At 46.2% G+C, this 27,384-nt stretch overlaps 1 protein-coding gene across 1 annotated transcript; it reads left to right on the forward strand.

Annotated features, from left to right (window-relative positions):
* Positions 1-4,277: 4,277 nt before the first annotated feature.
* HHIPL2 (HHIP like 2) lies at positions 4,278-27,384 on the forward strand. The gene is made up of 9 exons (XM_025927846.2): positions 4,278-4,641; positions 8,057-8,709; positions 9,594-9,737; positions 12,470-12,801; positions 13,592-13,718; positions 19,541-19,686; positions 23,611-23,692; positions 25,513-25,595; positions 26,767-27,384. The coding sequence occupies exons 1-9, from the start codon at positions 4,339-4,341 to the stop codon at positions 27,129-27,131; spliced, it is 2,235 nt and encodes a 744-aa protein (XP_025783631.1). The 5' UTR covers positions 4,278-4,338; the 3' UTR covers positions 27,132-27,384.

Raw genomic sequence — 27,384 nt, forward strand, 5'->3', positions numbered from 1 at the left:
ATGTGTCCTCGAGCCAAGGGTACAAGATTGCCTGTAAACAAATTCTTCACAGCCCAGAGAAAAACCAGCCCTGCTGACAGCTTGACCTCATCTTCCAGCATTCAGAAGTGTGAGACAATACATTTCTGTGGTTCAGGCCGCCCAGTTTGTGATACTTTGTTACAGCCAACCCTAGCTGACCGAATAACAATATTTTTAAAAATGTTCTGTTTGCCTCCAAGGTTGGAGCTAAAGTGATTTTGCTACACAATCTGGTCCCAGCTTGCAGTTCTAGATTTTTTTCTCCTAAGCTCACCTAACAGTCAAAACTTGGTTTTCTGTTCTTCTCCACCTGGACTTCATCTGAATACTCTGTTCCATCTTCATTAGGATTTTCTTAGCCACTCCAGTCTGATGCCCCCTCTCCTTCCTTGGGATTCCTACGGGCAGTTTGTTCCTTCCTTATTGTTGTCTGAATATCATCTGCCTACGATTATTTGTACTCTTATTTTAGCCTTTCTTCTCAGAGCATAAACTCCTTGAAAAAGTTCATTTCGTGCATCCATTTTCTGTTAAATGTTTCTCTTTCAGTATCATGCTTTGTGCATGATGATAAATATCTATAGTAAAATTAGTAACTGTATAGTTATATAATCACCTGTATTATGTTATTATGTCTAAAATATTATGTAGTCCCATCTGAAATGTTGCATCTTTTAATAATCAGAAATTTGTGCTGTCACTGTGTCTGATGGGACCTGCTAGCCAATCTCTCCCTGTCAATTTTGAAATCCATCTTTGCCCAAAACAGTAAGATCTGATTTGGATTTACATGTCCTGGGTAGATAGGAATTATTATGTCCAAGGTTTTTTGTTTTCTTGTTTTTTTTTTTTTTAATTTTTTTTTTTAACGTTTATTTATTTTTGAGACAGAGAGAGACAGAGCATGAACAGGGGAGGGGTAGAGAGAGGGAGACACAGAATCTGAAGCAGGCTCCAGGCTCTGAGCCATCAGCCCAGAGCCCGACACAGGGCCCGAAACTCACGGACTGCGAGATCATGACCTGAGCTGAAGTTGGACGCTTAACTGACTGAGCCACCCAGGCGCCCCTGTTTTCTTGTTTTTTTTAAATATGTTTGTTTATTTTGAGAGAGCGTGAGCAAGTGGGGGAGGGGCAGAGAGAGGGAGAGAGAGAATCCCAAGCAGGCTCTATGCTGTCAGCACAGAGTGTTATGCGGGGCTCGAACTCACGAACTATGAGGTCATGACCTGAGCTGAAGTCAGATGCTTAACTGACTGAGCCACCTAAGCACCTTGTTTTTGTGTTTTCTGTTTTTTTTTTTTTTAATACTGTGCTATAATTCTGTAAACACAGCCATTAAGCATTATTTTCCAGGGTGCCTGGGTGGCTCAGTGATTAAGTGTCCAACTCTTGATTTCAACTCAGGTCATGACCTCACAGTTAGTGAGTTCCACCTCGGAGTCGGGCTCTGTGCTGACAGTACAGAGCCTGCTTGGGATTCTCTGTCTCCTCTCTCTTGGCCCTCCCCCAGTCATGATCTCTTTCTCTCTCTCTCTCTCTCTCTCTCTCTCTCAAACATTTTTTTTATTTATTTTTTTTAAAAAAAAATTTTTTTTCAACGTTTTATTTATTTTTGGGACAGAGAGAGACAGAGCATGAACGGGGGAGGGGCAGAGAGAGAGGGAGACACAGAATCAGAAACAGGCTCCAGGCTCCGAGCCATCAGCCCAGAGCCCGACGCGGGGCTCGAACTCACGGACCGCGAGATCGTGACCTGGCTGAAGTCGGACGCTTAACCGACTGCGCCACCCAGGCGCCCCACAAACATTTTTTTTAAAAAAGAATTATTTTCCAAGAAGGAGGCATTCCTTTTAAACTCAGTATTTTTTTTTTTTTTTTTTTTTTTTTTTTTTTTTTTTTTTTTTTGTGGCAAAGGGAAAACTGAGACATAAATGTCAATAAAAGATCCAGAAGTACCCTCAGGTCCCACGTGGAAAGAGAGAATGCTCTCATTCCTACTCCTCGTGGGGTCAGACTGTTACCTCCCATTTCTGAGAAGGCATGGTGTGTGAATCCACTGGCTGAAATCGGTCCATGTGTTTTTTACTCCTCCCACCCAAGGCTTCCAGAAGGGTGACATTATCTAACCTCTCAGCAAACAACCCCATGGAAACAGTACAGTCATCAATGAATCATGGATGCTGTATTATGTTGTCTTTTTTTTAATTTTTTTTTTAACGTTTTATTTATTTTTGAGACAGAGAGAGACAGAGCATGAACGGGGGAGGGGCAGAGAGAGAGGGAGACACAGAATCCGAAACAGGCTCCAGGCTCTGAGCCGTCAGCCCAGAGCCCGACGCGGGGCTCGAACTCACGGACCGTGAGATCGTGACCTGAGCTGAAGTCGGCCGCTTAACCGACTGAGCCACCCAGGTGCCCCTGTATTATGTTTTAAAAAGCAGCATTCAACTAGGGATGCTCTTGAACAGTACAGACAGGAAAGCAGGGGTGTGTTGTTGATGATTCTTAACCACTCCCTCCTGAATTGTCCCTTACTTACAGAGATGTCGTGTGTTTGTATTTTATTTTTATGTATTTTATTTATTATTTAAAAAAAAATTTTTTTTTTCAATGTTTTTATTTATTTATGGGACAGACAGAGACAGAGCATGAACGGGGGAGGGGCAGAGAGAGAGGGAGACACAGAATCGGAAACAGGCTCCAGGCTCTGAGCCATCAGCCCAGAGCCTGACGCGGGGCTCGAACTCACGGACCGTGAGATCGTGACCTGGTTGAAGTCGGACGCTTAACCGACTGCGCCACCCAGGCGCCCCTATTATTATTTTTTTAATGTTTATTTATTTTTGAGAGAGAGAGACAGAGCATGAACAGGGGAGAAGCAGACAGAGAGGGAGACACAGAATCCGAAGCAGGCTCCAGGCTCTGAGCTGTCAGCACAAAGCCCGACGCGGGGCTCGAACTCACGAACCTCGAGATCATGTCCCGAGCTGAAGTTGGATGCTTAACCAACTGAGCCACCCAGGTGCCCCAAAGTGTAGTGTGTTTGTATTTTAAATGCCATTTTGGGCCTTCACAATCCACAGCATTGTGAACACACACCCGTTAGACTGAGGCTCATCCCCTCTTTACATCCTGGAAAGGCTGTTTGGAGTGGTGAGTGGGATCCCTCCTTAGAAGTGGATCCAGGCCAAGAAAAGTCTTTGATTTCATCTGTATTTCAAAGCGCGGTTTTTTGCCAGTGAGGAAATTTCAGGATAGAGGAGAATCGTGGAAAGTACCAGAAGGAAGGTGAACTCAGAACCTAATGCCTCTGCAGGCTTGTGCCCCGGTTCATGCCTCTGTCTGGGTTTGGGGTCGTGTGAGTTTGGGACTCCATGTCCTTCAGTCATTTGAGAAATATTTATCAAAGGCCTGTCATGTGCCAAGAACGTGTATAAAGCAAAACACATTCTTAAATGCTAATGTTGAAACGTAAACTAAGTGGGGAAGTGTGCCCTGAGAGCAGGTATGGACTTGGCAAAAATAAAGACCCCAGGTGTTGTGTGCCTCCCGAGGACACTGTCCCAACAGGACAGACACTGTCCCAACAGCCCTTGCCGACTCCTTGTTTGTACCAGGCCACACTCCCCGCTTCCTTCACTGTCTCCTTTCTTCTTACTCCTTGCTGTGGATCCAAGATTCATGGAATGTCCTCTCTTCCAGCCACGGCAAATATAGAGCTGTCCGGATCACAGGAACCATAAGCTCCCCCTGCCTCCCCCTACCGACCCCCCTATCCTCCCAGATCCACACCCGAGGTCCAGTGGGTGCCATTCAGCACTACAGGACCTTTCTAGCATCTTGCCCTTTCATAGTCTGACGTCTGGAACCACATAATATGCGCTGGTCTCCAGCTTGTGAAGAAACTGTAAACAAATTGTGAATTTCCTGCCCTCCCCCAGACCCCCACTGCAGGAATTCTTAGCAGTTTTAATGAATCACAGCACGCCTGCCAGGGACATACATCATTGTGCCTCTTCCTAAGCAGCCACGCACCCCAATAACTCAGCAGTAGGGGGCAGAACGTGGCACCAGCTTCGTGTCTGGGTTGGAAGGGGCAGGGACACCTCTCACTGTTTTCACGGAGACACTTGGCCACCCAGACCGCGGAAGGGACACTGCTCAGAAACCACCTCAGGGAACCTGGTTGGGGGAGGTGGGGGGGGGTGGGGAGGAAGGAAGAAAACAACCTGGGGGTGGGGAGAGGGAGGGAGCTAGTGCACAGCAGGGAGCCAACCTGAGCCAACACAGCAGCCTGAGACTTCCCAAGCCCAGAATGCTGAGGACATCTATTCCCCGGGCCCCCAGCCTCCCCACCTCTTCTGGCATTTTCCACCTCTGCCTCACATTCTTGTTGGGCCAGGTGGGCTTGCTGCAGGGACACCCCCAGTGCCTGGACTACGGGCCCCCCTTCCAGCCCCTGCTGCACCTCGAATTTTGCTCAGACTATGAGTCCTTCGGCTGCTGTGACCAGCAGAAGGACCACCGCCTTGCTGCCCGGTACAGGGTCATCATGGATTACCTTGACCTCAAGGGCCACGAGCTGTGTGGTGGCTATATTAAGGACATCCTCTGCCAGGTGGGCCTGAGCCTAACCCCTCAGCGCAGTGAGGGGGGGAGGCTTAGCGAAGTGTGGGGTGCTGGGCTTGGTGGCGTGGGTCCTGGGTGGAGGGCTCCGTGGGCACCTGACATCTGCCTCTCTGCGTGGGTGCACTGAGGCCAGGGGGTGCTGGGGTGGGCTCCAAGAGTCTCCCCTGGGGTCTGCTGGCCCTCCTGGTTTGTCACACAGGAGGAGGAGGTGGGTGTCCCTCATGGAGCTCTCAGGGCTGCGTTGTCTGGGTCCCTCTGCGCTGCTCGGGGAGCGGGGCACAGCACGTACAGGTGGTGGTTACAGGGAGGAGGGGGGAGGTGGAGGGAGTGGAGGCACCTGCTGGGGTCCTCGTCTGGGTCCTTTGTGCCGGGGGGCCTCAGGGTGATGATGGAGGTGGCGAGGTGGGGTGGTGGGGGGCCCTCCCCAGAATCGTGGAGCCGGGAGGCAAGGACTCACAGAGTCCTTCTCCGGGCTCTCCGGGGGCCAGAGTGCACGTCCCTGGCGGGCATCCCCGCCCCTGCCGGTGCAGGCAGCACGCACCGACTCTGGAGAGAGGTGCTCGGGGTGCAGGGGACAGTCGCCCTGGAGAGCAGATGAAAGGTGCGGGGGTGGGGGCTGTAATAATGCGCTGGGGGCAAAGAGGCAGGAAGCCCCCCTGCAGACCTGACATCTGACACCCTCCTGGGCGATGTCGGCGCAGGTACAGGCTCTCCCGCTGCCACCATTCCCCGGCGCACCGGCTGCCCCAACTCCCGTGCTGGGGACACAGCAGCCAGCCTGGGTGGCATCGCCCAGGGCTGCAGTCTCCGACCTCAGGCACCACCCCTCCGCTGTTTCCAGGAGAATTTAACTCCAGCCGTTTGGGGCAGAAGCCGGGCTCTTAGGAGCCGCACTAAGACTATTCATTTCCAAGAGACCCCCTGGTAAGGATGTCTCCACCCTCCCCTCCCCATCCTCCCACTTTCCCCATTGGGTGAAGTCTCAGAAAGCCAAATTCAGCAGCTCTCCTGTTTTAGGCGTTGGAGGAATCAGAATAACCTACCTGAGTCTATTTATTACAATTCCCCAGCCCCTCCTCTTTCCGCACACACGGTGTATGCCCAGCAAAGGCTTCTGCGGGAAGTTGTTCTGACCCCCATTGTACTGGTAAGGAGACAGGAGGGTTTTTTAATGTGTTGTTTTTTTTTCAAGTTTATTTATCTTGAGAGAGAGAAAGAGAGAGCACGAGTGGGGTAGGGGAAGAGAGAGAGAGCGAGAGAGAATCCCGAGCAGGCTGGAACTCACCAACCATGAGACCATGACCTAAGCAGAGATCAAGAATCAGAAGCTTGGGGCGCCTGGGTGGCTCAGTCGGTTGAGCAGCCGACTTCGGCTCAGGTCATGATCTCGCGGTCCGTGAGTTCGAGCCCCGCGTCGGGCTCTGTGCTTGCTGCCAGCTCAGAGCCTGGAGCCTGTTTCGGATTCTGTGTCTCCCTGTCTCTCTGCCCCTCCCCTGTTCATGCTCTCTCTCTCTCTGTCTCAAAAATAAATAAACGTTAAAAAAAATTAAAAAAAAAAAAAAAAAAAGAATCAGAAGCTTAACAGACTGAGCCACCCAGGCGCCTGGAGGAGTCCGGAGTTTTAAAGAACTTGTTTAAGGTCAGCCACAGGGCTGGGGGCACAAATCTAGAGGCTGAGGCCCTTTTGATCATATTTGCCAAAGGCAGAGTCACAACAGCACAAGCCATTTCCTTAATGGTTTCCTGCCCTGGGGCAGGTGGAGGTTCCTTTAGAACAAGCCTCAGTGCTTCTTGCTCCCTGTCCCCAGTGCCCAGAGCAGTGTCAGACTTCCAGGGGACCTCTTCCTGGGCCTTACTTTCCTCAATAGAGAAACCATATCCTGAGCTGAGTAGAAGCAGCTGTGCAGACTCCAAATTTCTGCATGAGTGTCCCTTGGTGAGCGGCTCACAGCCCGCTCTGTTCACTGCTCTCTCATCCTGATTTGTTAATTTTTTAAATGCTTATTTATTTTTGAGAGAGTCTGTGAGCAGCAGAGAGAGAGAGAGAGACAGAGGGTCCCAAGCAGGCTCTGTGCCGAGAGCTGAGAGACTGACTTGGGGCTCCAGCCCACAACCCTGAGACTGACCTGAGCTAAAATCAAGAGTTGGATGCTCAACTGACTGAGCCACCCAGGCGACCCAGCACTTAAAGATTTTTTTTTTAATTTTTAAAAATGTTTTCATTTTTGAGGGGGGAGGGGCAGAGAGAGAGAGAGACAAGCCGAATCAGGCCCCAGACTCTGAGCTGTCAGCGCAGAGCCTGACGCGGGGCTCAAACCCACAAACCGTGAGATCCTGACCTGAGCCCAAATCGGACACCCAACCGACTGAGCCACCCAGGCGCCCCAAGACTTTTAATAAATAAGTGAGGAAATTGCTAGATGCCTAATTTCTGGGAGTGATAACATCGTGTGTCCATTTTGGTAATTTCATTTTTAGCTGTAAAGTATTTCAACCACACAGGAAAGCACAGAAAACCAACACCCAGATTAACAAATGTGAAACTTCTGCTACATTGCTTCAGATTTGGATAAAGACATAAAACCTTGCAGATACAGCATTTATACTAAAGGGAAAGATGGAGAAATTTGGTACTCTTTATTTAAAAAAAAATTTTTTTTTAATGTTTTATTTATTTTTGAGACAGGGAGAGACAGAACATGAACAGGGAGGGTCAGAGAGAGGGAGACACAGAATCTGAAACAGGCTCCAGGTTCTGAGCTGTCAGCACAGAGCCCGACCCAGGGCTCGAACTCATGGACTGCAAGATCATGACCTGAGCCGAAGTCAGCTGCTTAACCACTGAGCCACCCAGGCGCCCCAAGAAATTTGGTACTCTTTATTTTTAATTTTTTTTTTAATGTTTTATTTATTTTTGAGACAGAGCATGAACAGGGGAGGGTCAGAGAGAGGGAGACACAGAATCTGAAACAGGCTCCAGGCTCTGAGCTGTCAGCACAGAGCCCGACACAGGGCTCGAACCCACGGACCGCGAGATCATGACCTGAGCCAAAGTCGGCCGTTTAACCGACTGAGCCACCCAGGCGCCCCAAGAAATTTGGTACTCTTTAAAAAAGAAAGAAAGAAAAAGTCCACCACTTACTAAAACTTTCAGGGCCAAGAACTAAGTTAAAATGATAAAGACAGTTACAGCGGGCGAGAAATATTTCCCCCTCTTTTTGCCTTCCAGAAGCACTAACTGGCTAGAAAATGTGGCCTCAGGAAAGGGCTTTACCAGTAGCTGGTAATAGAAACTCCAGAATCCGGATTCTGTCCTAGACCGTTTTCCTTCTGCTTGCTCACAAATTGGGACCAGCCCCACTGTGGCCAGTCCGACTACCAGCTGGGCTTCTGTTTCTTTCCAGGAGTGCTCACCCTACGCAGCCCATCTCTACGATGCGGAGAACCCTCAGACGCCCCTCCGGAACCTTCCTGGCCTCTGCTCCGACTACTGCTCTGCCTTCCACTCGAAGTGCCACTCTGCCATCTCCCTACTGACCAATGACCGCCGCCTCCGGGAGACACGGGAAAAGGATAGTGCCCACTTCTGTCACCTCCTCAACCTTCCCGACAAGGACTACTGCTTCCCTAACGTCTTGAGGAATGACCATCTCAACCGCAACCTGGGGGTGGTGGCTGAGGACGGCCGGGGCTGCCTCCAGCTCTGCCTGACCGAGGTGGCCAACGGGCTGAGGAACCCCGTCTCCATGGTCCACGCGGGGGACGGCACCCGTCGCTTCTTTGTGGCCGAGCAGGTGGGGGTGGTATGGGTCTATCTGCCTGACGGGAGTCGCCTGGAACAACCGTTTTTGGACCTCAAGAACATCGTACTGACTACTCCGTGGGTAGGGGATGAGAGAGGCTTCTTGGGATTGGCTTTCCATCCCAGATTCCACCGCAACCGCAGATTCTACATCTATTATTCATGTCTGGGCAAGAAGAAGGTAGAAAAGATCCGGATCAGTGAGATGAAGGTTTCTCGGGCTGATCGCAACAAAGCCGACCCCAAATCAGAAAGGTGAGATGTGCCCATGAGAATGGGCAACTTTGGGCTGTGTCCCCAAATAATGCCAGTCTGTCCTCTGAAGCGATAGAGGGAAAATTTTCTGGTTTCAGAGCCACTAGCTTCTAATGTTGACAGAGGAGTCATTGTTGAATAACAAGGACAGACAAGTTAGGCTTCTGAGTCGAGGGTCTTTGTGGCGTATAGCCATCCCTTAGAGTTACCTAATCAGAACCATGCTTGCTTGTTTTTACAGAATTGTAAGCAATGGCCAGCAGCCACAAGGGCTTGAGAAATTATTATAGATCAGATCAATATATTAAACGTAATAGTGGCCTCTGATTATTGTGTGGCCGTTGGATTCCAGGTCCTTTAGCTTGAACGTGGGAATTACCCTCACAGGAAGCTGTGGCACAAGGCCATAGATATATCGATGCCCAATCAGATAAAGCACTTAATTCTGACTCCAAGCTCATGGTCTTTCCACTCTACCACTCTGCCTTTTGTCCTTCTTTCCTTTCTGCCTTCTCTCTCTTTTCCCATATAGCCAGGTTGGGGGATCGAAAAGAGTTTGGAGAACTGATTGATTAATCCCTGCTGGGCTGTGCAAAGGAAGGGGTTAAGAGTTCTGGTAGAGCAGAGAGGAAGGCCGAGCCCCCCAAAAGAGTGATTGTTACCCTGGCTGTGTCCACAGCTCATGAAATCAGGATCTGAAAGAAGAATGATCCATGAAGGAGTCATACTGGGAAACAAGGGGTGTCTCAGAGCTCCACGCTTTGTGATCATTGGAAACTCTGAAGCAGGTCTTGGCTGGATGGGACCAGCCATTTCTCGGTCTCTCAAGAGGATGCAGTTTCAGTTTGTATCAAAGCCTCATGCATGGTTTCTTCTCCTTCCAGAGTCATCTTGGAGATAGAAGAACCAGCCTCAAATCATAACGGTGGACAACTTCTTTTCGGTGTGGACGGCTACCTGTACATCTTCACCGGGGATGGAGGGCAGGCTGGGGATCCCTTCGGCAAGTTTGGAAATGCTCAGAACAAGTAAGCTGGTTGGATCTGTCCCCCCACCCCCTTTAGGGTGAGCCCTTGGTACGTTTTTGCTGAGATGGAGCCTACAGAGGGTCACATCCAAATCACCTACTGCAAGATGTAACCCCCTCTGTTGAGGCAAGTGGGAGGAAGAATTGGTTTTCTGTCCTCTAAATTTCAGGCACACGTGCTTTGTGGTAAGGAATATTATGCATGCACTCAGAATGTAACTCTCAGAATGCTATGCAAAGACGAGTTCAGAATGTTTCATATATATATTCGACACACATAATACTTACTGTGTGTCAGGTACTGTTCTGAATACCTTGTGTGTATTTAAGAACATAATTCCAGGGGCACCTGGGTGGCTTGGTTGAGCATCCGAATTCGGCGCAGGTCATGATCTCGCGTTTTGGGGGCTTGAGCCCCACATCGGGTTCTCTGCTCTCAGCACAGAGCCCACTTTGGATCCTCTGTCCCCCTCTCACTCTGCCCCTCCCCTGCTTGCACTCTCTCTTCCTCTCTCTTTTTAAAAAATAAATAAACATTAAAAAAAAAAAAAGAATGTAATTCTAACATCCCACAAGTGCAGGAATTTTTATCTATTTTGTTAATTGATGTATTCCCATCACCTAGAAGAGTGCCTGGAGTGGGGGTCACTTCAGAAATACTTACGGGATGGATGGTTCCTATGAAGTGTAGGTATTATGATAGTCATGTCACAGCCCAGAAAACAGAGGCAGAGAGGAGTAAAGTAGCTTGTCCAAGGCTGCACGGCAAGTAAGTGGCAGAAACAGAATTTATACTCCGACAATCTGGTGCAAGAGAGCCCAATGAGGGTCCTGCTGCCCTAGATAAAAGTCATGTGATCCTTTGCACCAGCGAGTACTTGAGTCCTATTATCCCTACTAATAAAATATTAAAGTTCTAAGAATCAAGAGCTAACATCTGTCAAATGCCTTTACCGTGTGTGGGGAATTGCCTTACATGCTCCATGCAAGATACCTCCCTTAACCCTTACATTATAACCACACTGCAAGCTAGTGTTTCTTTTCCCTGCTTTACAAATGTGGAAATGGAGTCCCAGAGACCACAGTTGCCCTCAGAGCCACTCTAAAAGCTCTTTCTATGACCACAGTGCTATATGAGGAAGAACAGAACCAGCCCCTTTTAGGAATTCGTGCTATTAGTGCCCATGTCGGCAGCACGTACATTGAACTATAGAGAAGATTAGCATGGTGCCTGGGCAAGAATGAGTGCAAATTCGTGAAGGTTTCATCTTAAAAAAAAAATTCAGGGGCGCCTGGGTGGCTCAGTCGGTTAGGCGTCCGACTCTTGATTTTGGCCCCACTGTCATGATCTCACGACTTCGTGGGTTCGAGCCCCACATCGGGCTCGGTGCTGGCAGTGTGGAGCCTGCTTGGGATTCTCTCCCTCCCTCTCTCTCTGCCCCTCCCCCACTGGCACTGTCTCTATTTCTAAATAAATAAACTTAAAAAAAAATCCATAGTGTTAAACCAAACCTGAGAGAAACCATTCCATCGAAAACATTTTTTTTTTTTTCAACGTTTATTTATTTTTGGGACAGAGAGAGACAGAGCATGAACGGGGGAGGGTCAGAGACAGAGGGAGACACAGAATCGGAAACAGGCTCCAGGCTCTGAGCCATCAGCCCAGAGCCTGACGCGGGGCTCGAACCCACGGACCGCGAGATCGTGACCTGGCTGAAGTCGGACGCTTAACTGACTGCGCCACCCAGGCGCCCCCCATCGAAAACATTTTAAAAATGGAAATTACAGCTTGCTTGCTCTGGGTTACATGGGCCAGGGTCACATCAAACTTTTGCCTAGTAGTTCTCTGTGAGCCCAAACCTGTCAAGTCTTAACATTTTGCATATACACATATATCATATAGACATGACTGTATATATGTGTGTGTGTGTGTGTGTGTGTGTGTGTGTGTGTGTGTGTGTATACACACATATAATCAGTTCATGCACATACACATATAATATCATGTGTGTATATAAAATCATGTCTCCCCATGTGACTCCTAGCAGTTGTTTGGCATCGACTATCAGTAGGTACCCCCGGGTGATTTCTGGTCCTGTGCCATTTTATTTTACCTTATTTTCTATTTTATTATTTTATTTAGTTTGAAAGTTTGAATACTTAACACGAAATCTACTCTCTTAAAAGGGATCTGGGGAACAGGGAACAGGGATCTGAAGTGGGTTCCACACTGACAGCAGAGAGCCTGATGTTAGGCTCAAAGTCATGAACCGTGAAATATGACCCAAGCTGAAGTCAGACGCCTAGCCAACTGAGCCACCCAGACACCCCTAAAAATTCTTTTAAGTGTAAATACAATATTGTTAATTGTAGGGACAATGTTGTACATCAGATCTCTAGAACTTTCTCCTCTTGTAAACAAATGTTCGACTGGTATTTGAAAAGATGCTCAATGTCACAAATCATCAGGGAAATGCAAATCAAAACCACAATGAGATATCATCTTGTATCTATTCTGATGACTATTACCCCTGCCCTTCCAAAAGACAGCAGGTGTTGCTGAAGACGTGGAAAACTTTGCATACTGTTGTTGGGAATGAAAAATAGTGCAGCTACTGTGGAAAACAGTATGGAGATTCTTCAAACACATTACAAATAATACCAGCAGATGATCCAGCAGTCCGGTTTCCGGGTACTTAATCTGCGCCTATTTCCCGGCCCTCTTTCTTTCAGAAGTTCCCTGCTGGGGAAAGTGTTAAGGATCGATGTGAACGGGGCAGGCTCTGATGGCAGGCGGTATCGAGTCCCCCGCGACAATCCGTTTGTTGCTGAGCCAGGGGCCCACCCTGCTGTCTATGCCTATGGGATCCGAAACATGTGGCGCTGTGCCGTGGACCGAGGGGACCCCATCACACGCTGGGGCCGAGGCCGGATGTTCTGTGGGGACGTGGGACAGAATAGGTTTGAAGAAGTTGACCTCATTGTGAAAGGCGGAAACTATGGCTGGAGGGCAAAGGAAGGGTTTGAATGTTATGACCGAAAACTTTGTCACAATGCCTCTTTGGGTGAGAAGCTTATGGGTGATTTCTTGAATGAATTGAGGGGGTTGGACGTGGAGGTGGGGGAATAGAACCTGAGAATGTGCTGTACCAGGGGGGTCATTCAGGTGCCCTTGTTTCTGTCTTGCAGGATGTAGTGTTGGCCAGGAGCATGTTGGATGTTTGTTAACCTAACGCATTTGAATCTTGGGTGGATTGAAGGAGCGGGATTGACCTGGGAATCGAGATTTTAAATAAATTACCCACATGATTCTCAGGCATACTATCTTGAGAACCACTCACAGAGGCAAATTGGTGGCTGTATGTTTTTAATTTATTTCCCAATTGGAATAGCCCACTGAAATGACCTTCCAGATACATTCAGGTGCTATATTCCATAGACAATCCCTAAACATCAATAATCAAGGTGTGCTTCACCAGTGTTTAATCTTTTTTTGTCCCTCTAGGTTACAAAGGAGTCTTACAGACCCTTTACAGACAAGTTTTTCAAATCCTTAAACCTGAGTATCTGCCATGTCAACCTAGGGGATAAACTTAGGTGTGTCGATTACCTGATCACTGCCTCATAGGTGGGGGAATTTTCGGCTTCCTCTCTGCATGCAGAGACCAGTCACATGGGAAGCTCACCAATATCGTGGCTGGTCTGTTGAGAAAAATAAATGTGATTCTCTTGGCCTTACCAAAGACCAAGAGATAAAGTGTTCTCCACTCAGTCAGGCAACTGCATTAGAAAGCCCCAACTTATTCCTTGAAGTTATCAAGTGTCAGCCACGATGTTGTCTTTGTTCCTGGACAGATGACATTCTGCCCATCTATGCTTATGGCCATGCAGTGGGGAAGTCAGTCACCGGAGGATATGTCTACCGTGGGTGTGAATCCCCAAATCTCAATGGCCTCTACATCTTTGGGGACTTCATGAGTGGGTAAGAAAGGATTAATATCTCCTTTTTTTTTCTAAATATTTTTATTTATTTTTGAGACAGAGCATGAGCAGGGGAGGGGCAGAGAGAGAGGGAGACACAGAATCTGAGGCAGGCTCCAGGCTCTGAGCTGTTAGCACAGAGCCTGATGCGGGGCTTGAACTCACAGACCGTGAGATCATGACCTGAGCTGAAGTCGGATGCTCAACCGACTGAGCTACCCAGGTGCCCCTCCTTTCGTTTTTTTTAAATTTTAACATTTTTATTGGGATTTAAGTTACATGTGGTAAGATGCAATCTCTAAGAGCACAGTTGGATAAAGTTTTACAATCTATGCGCTTATAGCTATGTCAAGATGCCGAACGTTTCCATCATTCTAGAAATTTCCTTCTTGTCTATTGCCTGTCAGTACCACCCCTTTCTCCTTGACACTCACACACACACAGAAGCACATCAGTCAGAGATAACCACTCCCATCACACATTAATTTTGCTTCTGGAACTTAATACACATGGAATCATATATATGTATTCTTTTTTGTACATGTATGGCTTCTGTCATTCAAGAATATCGGTGAAATTCATCACTGTTGCCACATGTATCAGTAGTTTTTCCCCTTCATTGCTTTGTGATATTCAATTGCATGAATATACCACAAATTAATCATCTATTCTCCTATTTTTGGCTTTTCCAGTTTTTTACTGTATATTTATTTTATATTTATTATCTATTTGTTATATATATATATAGTGTGTGTGTGTGTGTGTGTGTGTGTGTGTATCAGGTTGTATCTGGCTACCTTGTCAAACCCTTATTAGCTCTTTTGGCTTGTGTGTGTTTGTGTGTGTGTGTGTGTGTGTAGATTCTATTGGATTTTCTATGTAGAAGATCATTTTGTCTATGAATATAGATACTTTTCTTTTCCTGAATCAAAAGCCTTTTATTATTGACTTATTGCTTCATCTTACAACTTCAGTACAACATTGGATACAAGTGGGGGAAGCATTCCATTTTCACCAATGAGTATGATGTCAGTTGTAGGTGTTTATACATGTCCTCTATCAGATGGGGAAGTTTCCCGTCCGTTCTTAGTTCACTGAGAGTTTGTATTAGGTATGGGTGTTGTGTTTTGCCAAATGCATCTTTGCATCTAGTGAGAAAATCATGTGGTTTTCTCATTTTTAGCTATTAACATAATGGATTGCATTGATGGATTTTTTTAAATCATTGAAGCACCCTTGCATTTCTGGAAGAAACACGACTTGGTCATGATGTATTATCCTTTCAGCATATTGTTGGATTTGACGTGCTAGCCCATTGTTTGAAAATTTTGCATCTGTGTTCATGAAGGGATAGTGAGCTATAGTTTTTCTTTCTTGGAATATCTTTGCCAGATTTTGGCATCAGGGTAACGCCGGCTTTAATAGAATGATTTGGAGAGTGTCTCCTCCTCTTCAGTTGTCTGGATGAGTTTGTGAAAGAGAGGTATTATTTCTTCCTTACATGTTTCTTCCAAGTGAAGCCGTCCAGGCCTAATGTTTTCTTATAGACAACGTATAGTCAGGTCTTGGTTTTTGATCCACTCGGGCGATCTCTGTTATTTGTTTGTTTGTTTATTATTTCTTCTGTCTTTTAATTGGTGCATTTGGACCATTAATATTCAAAGTGGTGGGGCTTCTGGGTGGCTCAGTCGGTTAGGCGTCCGACTTCAGCTCAGGTCATGATCTCACAGTTCGTGAGGTCGAGCTCTGTGCTGACAGCTCAGAGCCTGGAGCCTGCTTCAGATTCTGTGTCTCCCTCTCTCTCTGCCTCTCCTCTACTTGCACTCTGTCCCTCTCTCTCTCTCAAAAAAAGTAAATAAACATTAAAAAAAAAAAAAAGAAACCAAAGTGGTTATGGATTTAGTTGGATTAGTATCTACCATAATTATTACCGCTTTCTATTTGTTGCCCTTGTTCTTTGTTCCTATTTTTTGTCTTTTCACTCTTTTTCTACCTTTTGTGGATTTAACTGAGCATTCTACATAGTTCCGCTTCTCCACTGTCATAGCACATCACTCATAGTTTTTTTTTTTTTTCCTTTTTCAGTGGTTGCATAGAGTTTGCAATATACATTTACAACTAATCCAAGTCCACACTCAAATAACATTATACCGCTTCGGGATGGAAACTGAGGTCACTGACTTGACACTGTAATCTTTTCTAACATGTATGTATGTTTAGTGCTAGAAATTTCCCCTCAGGTACTGCTTTAATGGCATCCCATAAATTTCAATAGATTGTGTTTTCATTTTCATTCAGTTAAATATATTTTCTAATTTCCCATTGGCTTATTTTCTTACAAGTTAGTTTGAAGTGTGTTATTTATTTCCAAATATCTGAAGATTTCCTGAGATCTTTCTGCTGTTTGATTTATAATTTAGTTTGATTGTGGTCACAAACAAACTGTCTATGATTTGGGAGATTACTCTGGATTATCTAGGTGGGTCCTAAATGTAATCACAGATATCATTAGAAGAAGGAGGTAGACGGAAATTTGAAGATAGAAGAGATAGAAGTCAGTGTTAACAACAGAAGTGGTATGATGAGACTGTGAGTCAAGACATGAGGACAGCTTTTGGAATCTGGAAAAGGCAAGGAAATGGATTCTCCTTTAGAGCCTCCAGCACCTTGCTTTTGCCCCCGTGGAACCCACTTCAGGATTTTGGCTTCCAAAACTGTAAGACAATAAATGTGGGTTATTTTAAGCCAAGTAGTGGTAATGTATGACAGTGGTGGCAAGAAACAAATATAGTTACCATTCCCAATACTCTTCATTCCTTTCGGTATATTTCCATTAGATGTAATTTTTTTTTTTTTTTTTTTTTTTTTTTTTTTAATGCTGGAAGAACTTCCTTTAACATCTTTTGAAAAATGAGTCCAGTGGTGATGAATCCTTTCTGCTTTTGGTGTCTTTTTTCCCCTTTGTTTTTTGAAAGATATTTTTGCTAGGTATAGAAGTCTATGTTGACCTATTTTTTCTTTAATTCTTTTTTTTTTTTTTAAGATTATTTATTTTGAGAGAGAGAGAGAGAGAGAGAGAGAGAGAGAGAGAGCAGGGGAGGTGCAGAGAGAGAGGAAGAGAGAGAATCCCAAGAAGGCTCTGTACTCTCAGTGAAGATGTGGGGCTCAAACCCATGAACATGAGATCAGGACCTGAGCTGACTTCAAGAGTGGGATGCCTGAGCCATCCAGGAGCCCTTCTTGAATTCTTTAAAAATATTGTTCATTATCTTCTGCTTTGTCTTAATTCCAATGAGAAATCTGCTGTCATCCTTAAATTTGTTCCTCCGTATTTAATCTGCCATGTTTTCTCTGGCTGCTTTTAAGATTTTCTCTTTATCACTGGTTTTGTGCAATTTCATTATGATATGTGTTCATGTAGTTTTCTTCTTCTTGTGCTTCGATTTGGTTGAACTTCTTGGATTTGTGAATTTATAGCTTACATCAAATCTGGAAAATTTTTGGTTATAATTATTTCAAATATTTTTTCTGTTTCCCCACCCTGTTTTTTCTTCTCATTTTTTTCTCAAATTATGTATATATTAGGCTGCTTAAAGTTTTCCCACAGCTCACTGATGATCTATACATGTTGAAATTTTATTCCTTTTTTGTGTTTAATTTTGGATAATTCCTATTGCTATGTCTTCAGTTCATGAATCTTTTCTTCTGCAATGTCTAATCTGCCATTCATTCCATCCAGTGTTTGCACTGATGGAATTTTTTACCTCTAGAAACTTGATTTGGGTGTTTTGTGTCTCTCTCATGCCTCTACCAACTTTTTGAATATATGGAATCATAGTAAAAAACCACTGTTTTAATGTTTTTCTCTGCTAATGTTAACATTTGTGGCAATTCTTTGTCAGTTTTGATTGATTTTTCTCTTTATTATGGCTTGTATTTTCCTCCTTCTTTACCCGCCTAGTAATTTTTTATTGGATGCCAGACATTGTAAATTTAACATTGTGGGTACTGAATATTTTTTGTATGTCCATAAATATTCTTGAGCTTTGTTCTGGGACACAGTTAAGTTACTTGGAAATAGTTTGATCCTTTCAAGTATTGCTGTTAATATTTGTTATGTAGAACCAATGTGGTGCTTATTCTGGAACTATCTATTCCTTAATATTGAGGCAGGATTTTCCTACAAACTCTTTTCAATGCCCTGTGAATTATACTTACACTGTGCCTGACCCTGAATAAGAGCCGGGTGCTTTTCTTTCTAATTTTCCCCCCTGATTTAAGTAGTTTCCTCATATGTATGTGCTGTTAAGTACACTGATGAACACTTGAGGGGGACACTTTGCAGATCTCGGGAGCCTATTCTCTGTGCTTCCCTCTTTTCTCCGATATCTGTCCTGCATACTCTTCCTATATAGATCTTCCTGGACTCTTTTCAACTTCCTTTCTTTTCAACTCAAGGAGTCTGCTGGCTCTGCCTGTGTTTTCCTTCCTCAAGCTGGAAACTTTTTCAAGGTAGTAGACTGGGACAATTTTAGGGTTTACCTTGTTTATTTCCCATCTCATAGGGAACATAGCCCTTTGTTGTCTGATCTCCAATGTCTTTTATATTTAGTTATTTATTTAAAGTAAGCTCCATGCCCAATGTGGGGCTTGAACTCATGACCCTGAGATCAAGAGTCACATGCTCTACTGAATGAGCCAGTCAGGTACCCCTCCAGGGTCTTTTAAAAACTGTCATTCTAGGGGTCACGTGGGTGGCTCAGTTGGCTAAGTGTCCGATTCTTGATTTTGGCTCAGGTCTTGGTCTCACAGTTTGTGGGTTTGAGCCCTATGTCGGGCTGTGCACTGACAGTGTGGAGTCTGCTTGGGATCCTCTTTCTTTCCCCCTCTCTCTGCCCCTCCTCTGGTCTCTCTCTCAAAATAAATAAATAAACTTAAAAAATTGTCATTCTATTTTGTCTAGGTTTTTGACTGTTTAAGATGAGAGGGTAAATCTGGTCCTTGTTACCCCCATCTTCATTAGGAAGGATGGTAATATTGTCATACTGCAATTCTTGGTTCCAGAGGTTGGGTAGAGTTAGTAATTGGTTAGTTCTTTTATCATCACTTGTTAGATCTCCGGGATTTAATTGTTCTTTATGTTTTCCCCACAACTCCGTCTGCTTACGTATCACTTGGTTGATATTCAGTGATTCTTAGTCGAAGCATATGCACCAGAATCACCTGGGGTTGAACATGTCTTGTTTCCATAACATGTTTCATGTGAAACCCTGATATACCCGTATTCCTTTTTTAAAAAACCCTGCTTTTAGGTCAAATAGATGATAGAGGGATATTAAAGTATCTACCTGCTACTCCATAGACATAATAACAATGAAAATAGCTACAAGTTTTGAGCACTTACTACATGCCCAGCTCACTGGGGAGATATTCATGTATATTATCTTACTTAACCTTTGCAACTTTTGTCCGTAGTAAATTCTATTACCATTCCCCATTTTACAGATAAGGGAACTGAGGCTTAGCTAGTTGAGCAACTAGCCAAAGGTTGCAAACTAATAGAAATTACATTAGTCTTTTGTAGTAATGCAGCCTTTACTGAGCACCAGACTCCTCCTATAATAGAAGATGAGCTTCTCCATCTAGCACAAGCAGGTGACCAAGGTATCTCGAAATAGCTTTTTGATTCTTGGGAGAGGCTAGGTGTTGATCTCCTATGGGTGACTCAGTGCTAGTACTCAGAGATTCTTTGTTTCCAGGAGGAAAAATATCTGCAGGGTGAAAATATGGATTCCTATAATAAAGGTTTTATTTTTCATCTAGTCGACTTATGGCTTTGCAGGAAGATAGGAAAACCAAGAAATGGAAGAAACGGGACATTTGCCTGGGCAGCACTGAATCCTGTGCCTTCCCAGGGCTGATCAGCACCTACAGCAAATTTATCATCTCTTTTGCTGAAGATGAAGCAGGTAAAAATATACAGGGTTATTCTGTTTCTGCTTACTGGAACTTAAATCATCACGGGCATTGTGAGCTAAACATTTATTATAATAATTATTACTACGGTTACTGTTATTTTCATTTAAGTAGCAACCATCCCTTCTATTTTCACTACCATTTATTTTTTTAAATTATTTTATTTTATTTTAGATGTTTATTCATTTTTAAGAGAGAGAGAGAGTGCGCACATGCACGCTTGGGGAAGGGGCGGGGGGGAGGTGGTGGTGGTGCGGGACAGGAGGTCCGAAGCGGGCTCTGTGCTGACAGCAGAGAACCTGATGCGGGGCTCGAACTCACGAACTGTGAGATCATGGCCTGAGCTGAAGTTGGATGCTTAACCGACTGAGCCACCCAGGTGCCCCTATTTTTACTACCACTGAGTCAACTTTTATAATGTACCGGATATCATCCTAAGCACTTTACATTTTTTATGTTACTTAGTAATTGCAACACCACCACGATGTAATTATTAAGCCTATTTGTCCAGTGAGGCAACAGACCGAATATGCAACAGAACCTACCCCTTCTTGATTGGGGCCCACACCGACTGCGGGAGGAGCAAATCAAGGTTTACGCTCCGGTCTTTTGATCATGAAGGAGATTCATGTCCCCCTCCCTGATTTCATTCTAATCTGCAGTCACAGGAAGGTGGACAGGGCCAGCCGTGGGGCAGATCACGTGGACACTGATATTTGTCCTGCTGTTGTTGCCTGGGAGAGAGCGCCTGTGGTGATGGGCCCCCGGCCGGCTGTGCTCTTTGCTGACCCTGCCAGGAGCCTGTGGGGTAATTGCTGGGAGTGTGCAAGGGAGAATCTCTTTCCCGAGAGACCTGGGGAAAGGGTAAACAGCTAGGTGGGAGGCTATTCGCTAGACAGACAAGGTCTTTGTTAAGGGCATCAGCAAAGCCAGACGCGTAGGCACCTATGAGACACAAAGACGGAGAGAGACTCGGCTCTACTAAATTTCCCCAAATTTTGTAATCAGAAAATGGATTTTGAATTTCAGCTTTACCTATGCTTTGTTACATTTTGAAAGCTAAAATGTTACTTTGTGAGGAGAACAGGGCCTGTGACCTTTCTGGTATTGGGCACTGCCTCTAGCCATGCTCGGAGTCAGGGAAGAGAAGAAAGTGGTCTCTCAGGGCCCCTTCCAGACCTGGGATCCTCTGTGAGTGAAAACCAGAGCTTTGCAGGTTTCCTCAGTAACGGGTTTCTTCCCGCTCTGAGCCCTACGGTGCCCGTGCAAGACTTTCCTTTGAGCAAGACGCTAAGAAATCTAGTCAGCTCCTGGACCTTTTCCTAGCGTATGAGAAATAGTCTGAGATGAATATTTTAGAGAAGCAGAGGATATTTTAGAGGATTCAAGCATTCTTAATAGAGCAAAGTGAGTTCCAAATTGGAAGTCCAAACATACGCAAGAGGAGAGAAACCACAGACCAGCAGGATGGTGCTCGGTGCAAAGAGGGCGACGGGAAAGCCACAGGCCTGGCGGGGCCTCTGGAGGCTGATGCCCCAGCGAGGCTGGAGTCCTCCGAGGCCAGAGCTCCCTCTCCCCAGAGGCTAGAGCCCCGGGGGCGGGCCTGCCCTGGCATCCCGGGCTGCTGTCTCCTGCGGCTGGCTCCTTTTCAGGCCTCAGAAACCGTGGCTTTGGCGGTTTGGTTGGCTGTGCCTGTAAGCTTCTCGCAGGAGAAAAACAAGCAGTGTTTGAATACCAGTCGGTACATCTGGCAAACAAGTGTCCTTGGCTGAATTTTCTCGAGTGGACTTGCCAGGGTGTTCCCGAGCCAGACTTGCCCAAGGCGGCCAGGAGGGCTGTTTTCAAGGCAAGTTTATTTTCTTCCAGAGTTGCTTGCTCTTGTGTTTTTGTACGGAGTGATTCAGATTTTCTGCTCATGCCATAGCCTTTCCCACTGAAGGACATCTTTTTAGATCTGAGTATGTCCTTATTTTGTTATCAGTCACCAGCTGTAGACACGTCGTTGTTGGTTGAACCAGAGCTCTGCCTCCACTGTGGCGGTATTTTCCAGATGTTCTAGCTGACAGCTGGCCACCATGGAGGGCGGGGTGGGCACGGGGCGCCCCCGTTGCTGGGTCCCCCTGGGCTGGATCTCTGAATGTCGGTCACTGAAGTGCATTCTCAAGAGGGCTGGTCGAAGAACTAATGCTTGCAATAAATTGACATCACATGCATTTTGTTTTACGTGGCATATTATAGTTTTTGTGTGTGTATAGTTCTTTTCTGTCCTGAAATGTATTTTTTAAATCGTCAGTTGGAGGGCACCTGGATGGATCAGTTGGTTCAGTGTCTGACTCTTGAATTTGGCTCAGGTCATGACCTCATGGTCTGTGGGATCGAGCCCGGAGTTGGGTTCTGAGATGACAGCATGGAGCCTGCTTGGGATTTTTGCTCTTTTTCTCCCCTGCTTGCATGTGCTCTCTCTCTCTCTCTCTCTCTCTCTCTCTGTCTCTGTCAAAATAAACTCAAAAAAATTACAGAAATTCGCTTCTAGCACTGTTTTCCCCTAAAAAGACAATGGGGAGTTTCTGGCATGTTTAGGACATACAATTTACATATTGTGTAGAGAATATGCCGCAATGTGGGGTTTTCAGTCAGAGCAGGTGTGGTTGCGAGGGGCTCCTGCATGAGGGCACCCAAGGGGGCAGACCCTTGGTAGACACCTCCTTTGTCTAATGGAAAGTGCCCGGGATATCCAATCAGAGGAGGCAAATTGGCTGTAGGGCAAGATGATAAAACAGTTCGTGAGCACACAAAATCCAAAGTCCACTAGGCAGCTGTAGGGGTCGCTCTGTGAAGACCGTAAGCCTCACATCCGGGACGAGACAGACATTGGTCACCATCCCCCACAAATTCAAGGAAGAACGTTGTTGAAATAACTCAGAGCTCTCTAAAGTTCTAGGCTTTTCCAGTTTGCAGTTTAGTAGACATTTACTTCCATGAAGTTGAGAGGGCAATCCAGGGCAGTGGCACAAATATTACGGTGTAAGGAGTAATGGCTGATGATCGCTTTCTAACTTAATACCTAAGAGTCATGTGGGGGGATCATTAGCCCCATTGTACAAATGAATAGGTCACGTGAGGGTTACACAGGTTGAGAGTTTTCCCAAGACAACGTCTAGCAAATGGTGTTCTCAGAACTCAGTCAGGTGGCTGCAACGCCAATGTTGTTGTTCTCGTCAACCCTATCCTATCTGTCCCTCACAGGTAAGCGTGAGAAGAGGCAGAGTGCGGTAGTCGTCACAGTGAGTGGAGAGTGTTCACACTGGAGGAAACGGGAGGGACAAGGGCTCCTCCTCAAAGAGGTGAAGGAGACCATGGGTAGGGGGGTGTGGAGAAGGCCAGGAGGACAGACTGAAGAGTGGGAGGGTCCGGGGAAACGCAGGACCCAAAGGCCAAGGAAAGAAGGTGGTAATGGAAAAGTGAGGCAGGGCTGGTGGGGAGAGGCGCCCGTGGACTCAAGAAGGGGCAGTGTGAGGTGACTAATAAATGGTCCTTAGCCTGGAGATCGCTATTTTGGGGTTCCACAGAGAATCCTTGTCAGTAGTAAATAGATGGGGAAGGAAATGGAAATTGGTTACGGTGAAGTTTCTGACAGCCGAGAGATAAGGGGAAACCTTTGGTCCAGTTAATGTAAACAGAAATGTACCCCTGTTGGGATACACTCTCAGCTAGTCTTTGAGGACTCAGAGAAGGACTTTCTCCTTGGGGAGCTCACAATCCAGTGAAGGCCCAGCGACAGGATTCTGGGGTTCCCTTCCTGGGGCTCACTCCATTTCAGGGCTTCCACCCCCTGTGGACGGTTTCCTGTGCACCCAGCTCTGTGTCTCAGCCCTGCCTCACGTCCTGTTCCTGATTGTGTGTTTCTGTGTCCTCAGGGGAGCTCTATTTCCTGGCCACCTCTTACCCGAGTGCCTACCTACCACACGGATCTGTTTACAAGTTTGTTGACCCATCAAGGTGAGATTTGGTCTCATTTCCTTCTTAGGTGCATTTTTTAAAAGTTTTATTTATTTTTATTTATTTGTTTTGGGGGGGAGAGAGAGAGAGAGAGAGAGAGAGAGAGAGAGAGAGAGAATCCCAAGCAGGCTCCACCAGCGCAGAGCCCGATGCGGGGCTTGAATCCATGAACCACGAGATGGTGACCTGAGCCAAAAGTCAAGAGTCAGGTGCTCAACCGACTGAGCCACCCCAGCGCCCATCTTTGGTGCATTCTTATCAGCCCTTATCTTCCTGGCAGATCATAAAAATAGTCCTGACTCCCCAGGAATTACCAGAAATGATCAATGAAGCAAATCTGTGCCGTAGATAAAAAGCAGATCGGGCAAACGAATGTGTAGGGCGACGTGTCTGTAGAATTTATGAAATATTTGAGAAATGGTCTCTTTGTGGTTAGAAATGAAGATCTCAAGCCTTTCTGGGATGACAGGTCTAGACCTATGGCTCCTGTTGTTGTTGTTGTTGTTGTTGGTTTTTTTTTGATATGCTTCTGGAAACTTCTGTCTGGGATCATCTGACAATTGGGTGTGTACTTGTGACCCCTTGAGTGAGTACTGTTGCCCTGTCCCCTGGGTTTGGTGGAGGTCTCAAGGTCCTAGGTAAGTGTCGTAAACTGGTTGTTTAGTGCCTTTAGTGTCCACCTGACCCTTTTGGCAGTATTTATTCACTTGGTGGTGAATATCGTTTACTTCTGCTCTTTTGCCGACCTGGCTCAGAGACTAACCAACTGATCGGGCAAAAGCCACAACACAGCTTCCCATCTGTGAGGGTATTCAGGTAAGTTACGTTGCCTGAGGTACAGCCAGCCGGAGGGGGCCTGGGACAGGAGCCCTCACCATCACCACCATCATGATCATCATCTGTGGGGCACTTGTTATGTGCTGGGCACTGTTCCAAGTATCCTTTTTTTCTCTTTTTAGATCTCCTTAAAAAATAATTTTAGGGCTTCTGGGTGGCTCAGTCGGTTAAGCAGCCAACAACCAACTCTTGATTTTGGCCATGATCTCTAAGTTTGTGAGTTTGAGCCCTGCATCAGGCTCTGTGTTGACAGGGTGGAGCTTGCTTGGGATTCTCTCTTTCCCTGTCTCTCTGCCCCTCCCCAACTTGCTCTCTATCTCTCTCTCAAAATTAATTAAAAAAATAATTTTAAAAGTTACTTATCGGGCTGCCTGGGTGGTTCGGTCATTTGAGTGTCCGACTTCAGCTCAGGTCATGATCTTGAGGTCAGTGAGTTCCAGCCCCACGTCAGGCTCTGTGCTGACAACTGGGAGCCTGGAGCCTGCTTTGGATTCTGTCTCCCTCTCTCTCTGCCCCTCCCCCACTCATGATCTGTTCTGTTTCTCAAAAATAAATAAACGTTAAAAAAATAAAAAAAAAGTGACATCAATCATTTATGGTATGCCAAGTACACAGCTCATATTTGATCTCCCTGTGAGGATAGATACTATTACTTTTTTATTTTTTAGATGTGGAAATTGATACATATCAAGGTTTACTTGCTCATGGTCCCCAGGTTTTGAACCCAGTTCTATCTGTCATCATGCCCTTGCCCCTGACCCCCTCACTACCCTCTGTCCCAAGAGCCCATGGTGTCCCTGTGATATCCTTGTTCTTTCTCCTGTCTATCTGAGCTCATCATGTATTTTCTCCTACATCTGCCCCATCCTCATGGATAAAGGAGAGCTGAATCCAGTTCTTGCAAATGTATACCTTCTGGTGACCTTGATTTCCTGGTCCCATCTTCAGAATCTTGTGTCCCCACTTTTTCTATCTGTTTTTAGGCGAGCACCGCCAGGCAAGTGCAAATACAAGGCAGTGCCGGTGAAAACCAGGAGTAAGCGGGTCCGGTTCAGGCCACTCGCCAGTGAGTCTGTCTTTGTCTCAGGCCCAGGCCTTGGCATTGAGATGCAGGCACAGTGCCCTCTGCAAACACGCTCCAATCTTCCCAGGGTGGGAGGTCTGTTCCTCACTGAGGGCTTCTGCTCTGGATGAGGAGTGTAACTCGTGGCTCAGTCTATACATCTCTGTATACTGGAGTATGCATACCGGGTGGCACCTGCTTCTGAGGAGACCTGTTGTCCTCTATCCACTCATCACTTGTTCACTGGGCATCGTTCACTTAGCATTGACTTTGCGGCAGTCACCATGCTAATCCCTGGGGCTACAGCAGTGAACCTGACCTGTAGGAGCTCAGGCAAGTGTAGTGTAGGCAAATAAAGAAATAAATATAGCATTGAGGTTCTGGTATAATGGCCAGGAGACTGAGGGGACCCTGAGAGTGAGTAGAGTAGGGATTCTGGAAAGACTTATAGAGGAGGGATACTATCTTTTTTTTTTTAATTTTTAAGATGTTTTTATTTATTTTTGAGAGAGAGAGAGAGAGAGAACAGGGGAGGGGCAGAGAGAGAAGACACAGAATCGGAAGCAGGCTCCAGGCTCCGAGCTGTCAGCGCAGAGCCCAATGTGGGGCTCAAACTCATGAACCATGAGATCATGACCTGAGCCAAAGTTGGACTCTTAACTGACTGAGCCACCCAGGTGCCCCAGGAGGCATACTATCTTAAGGGAACTATTCCAGAGCCATGAATCACTGGAGTGACCCTATTAAAAAAGTAATATATTTAGATCAAGGCCAGTTAAGGGAATTAAAAATATATAAGAATTTATATATATATTAAAGATTTTACTTTTAAGTAATCTCTATACCCAACATGGGGCTTGAACTTACAGCCCTGAGATCAAGAGTCACATGCTCTACCACTGAACCAGCTAGGTGCCCATCTAAAGACTGTATATTGAAGAACCCTCACGCAGTCGTAGGTTTCCTGGAGGATGTTTCCCTGGTAGACTCAGTCTCTTTTCTTCACAAACTCTTGGGGTTCAAAGTCCTTTGGCTTCAGCCCTTCTTTGTTTGAGAGATGCGGGAAGTACGGATCCCCCTACTTCTCCGCCATGTTGGCCCCCCTGGGTGGTGTTTCCCTTAGAGCCACTTTCCAGGACTTCTGTTTCTCACTAAATAAATGTTCGTTTCCCAGAGACAGTCTTGGACTTGCTAAAGGAGCAGTCGGAGAAAGCTGCTAGAAAATTGTCCAATGCAACCTCAGCCTCTCGGCCAGTCGGGACCTCACCTCTGAAAGGCCCCTCCAGGAAGCCAGCTTCTCCCACAAGCGGCAGGAAGACATTTCGAGGGCCTGGGACAAAGAAGAGAGCCAGAGTGTGGTCCCCAGGCTCCCAGGGCAAGAGGAAGATGAGGCGGAAAAGCCACAGTGGCAGGGTCAGGCAGAGCCGAGCCGGCAGAAGTCTCCGTCGGCCTTTTCTGTCAGGGTGGCTGGCCGGGGGACGTGCCAGGGGAGAATCGCCTCGCCCCATGGGAGCCCCTGCTGCTGAACTTGGGCTTTAGGTGGACGGGAGCTGGAGTCAGAAGTGGGCAGGCAGAGGGAGCCTGACTTAGGGCCGGTGTGGTTGTCCTCTCCACTCTTGCTATCTGAACGGATGCTCCTTGTCTGCTTTTATGGAGAGACCCGATCCCACATTGCCAGTGCACCTGGCTCACTGTGCGCACTGGTCGGTAAGCCTCCTTGGACTCCCACTGGATGTCTTTTGTTTTACAAATGCCTACAACCCAAAGTAATAAATCAATACTTGCTCGGACA

Source organism: Puma concolor, chromosome E4 (assembly GCF_028749965.1).
Source record: "Puma concolor isolate L17-30 chromosome E4, mPumCon1.1.hap2, whole genome shotgun sequence".
Classification (NCBI taxonomy): Eukaryota; Metazoa; Chordata; class Mammalia; order Carnivora; family Felidae; genus Puma; species Puma concolor.

Bases quoted from the DNA above. Each gene is read 5' to 3' on its own strand.
- HHIPL2 (XM_025927846.2), top strand. From the start codon at position 4,339: ATGCTGAGGACATCTATTCCCCGGGCCCCCAGCCTCCCCACCTCTTCT. The intron at 23,693-25,512 runs GTGAGATTTGGT...ATCTGTTTTTAG, and splicing joins AAGTTTGTTGACCCATCAAG to GCGAGCACCGCCAGGCAAGT. The intron at 25,596-26,766 runs GTGAGTCTGTCT...TTCGTTTCCCAG, and splicing joins CCGGTTCAGGCCACTCGCCA to AGACAGTCTTGGACTTGCTA.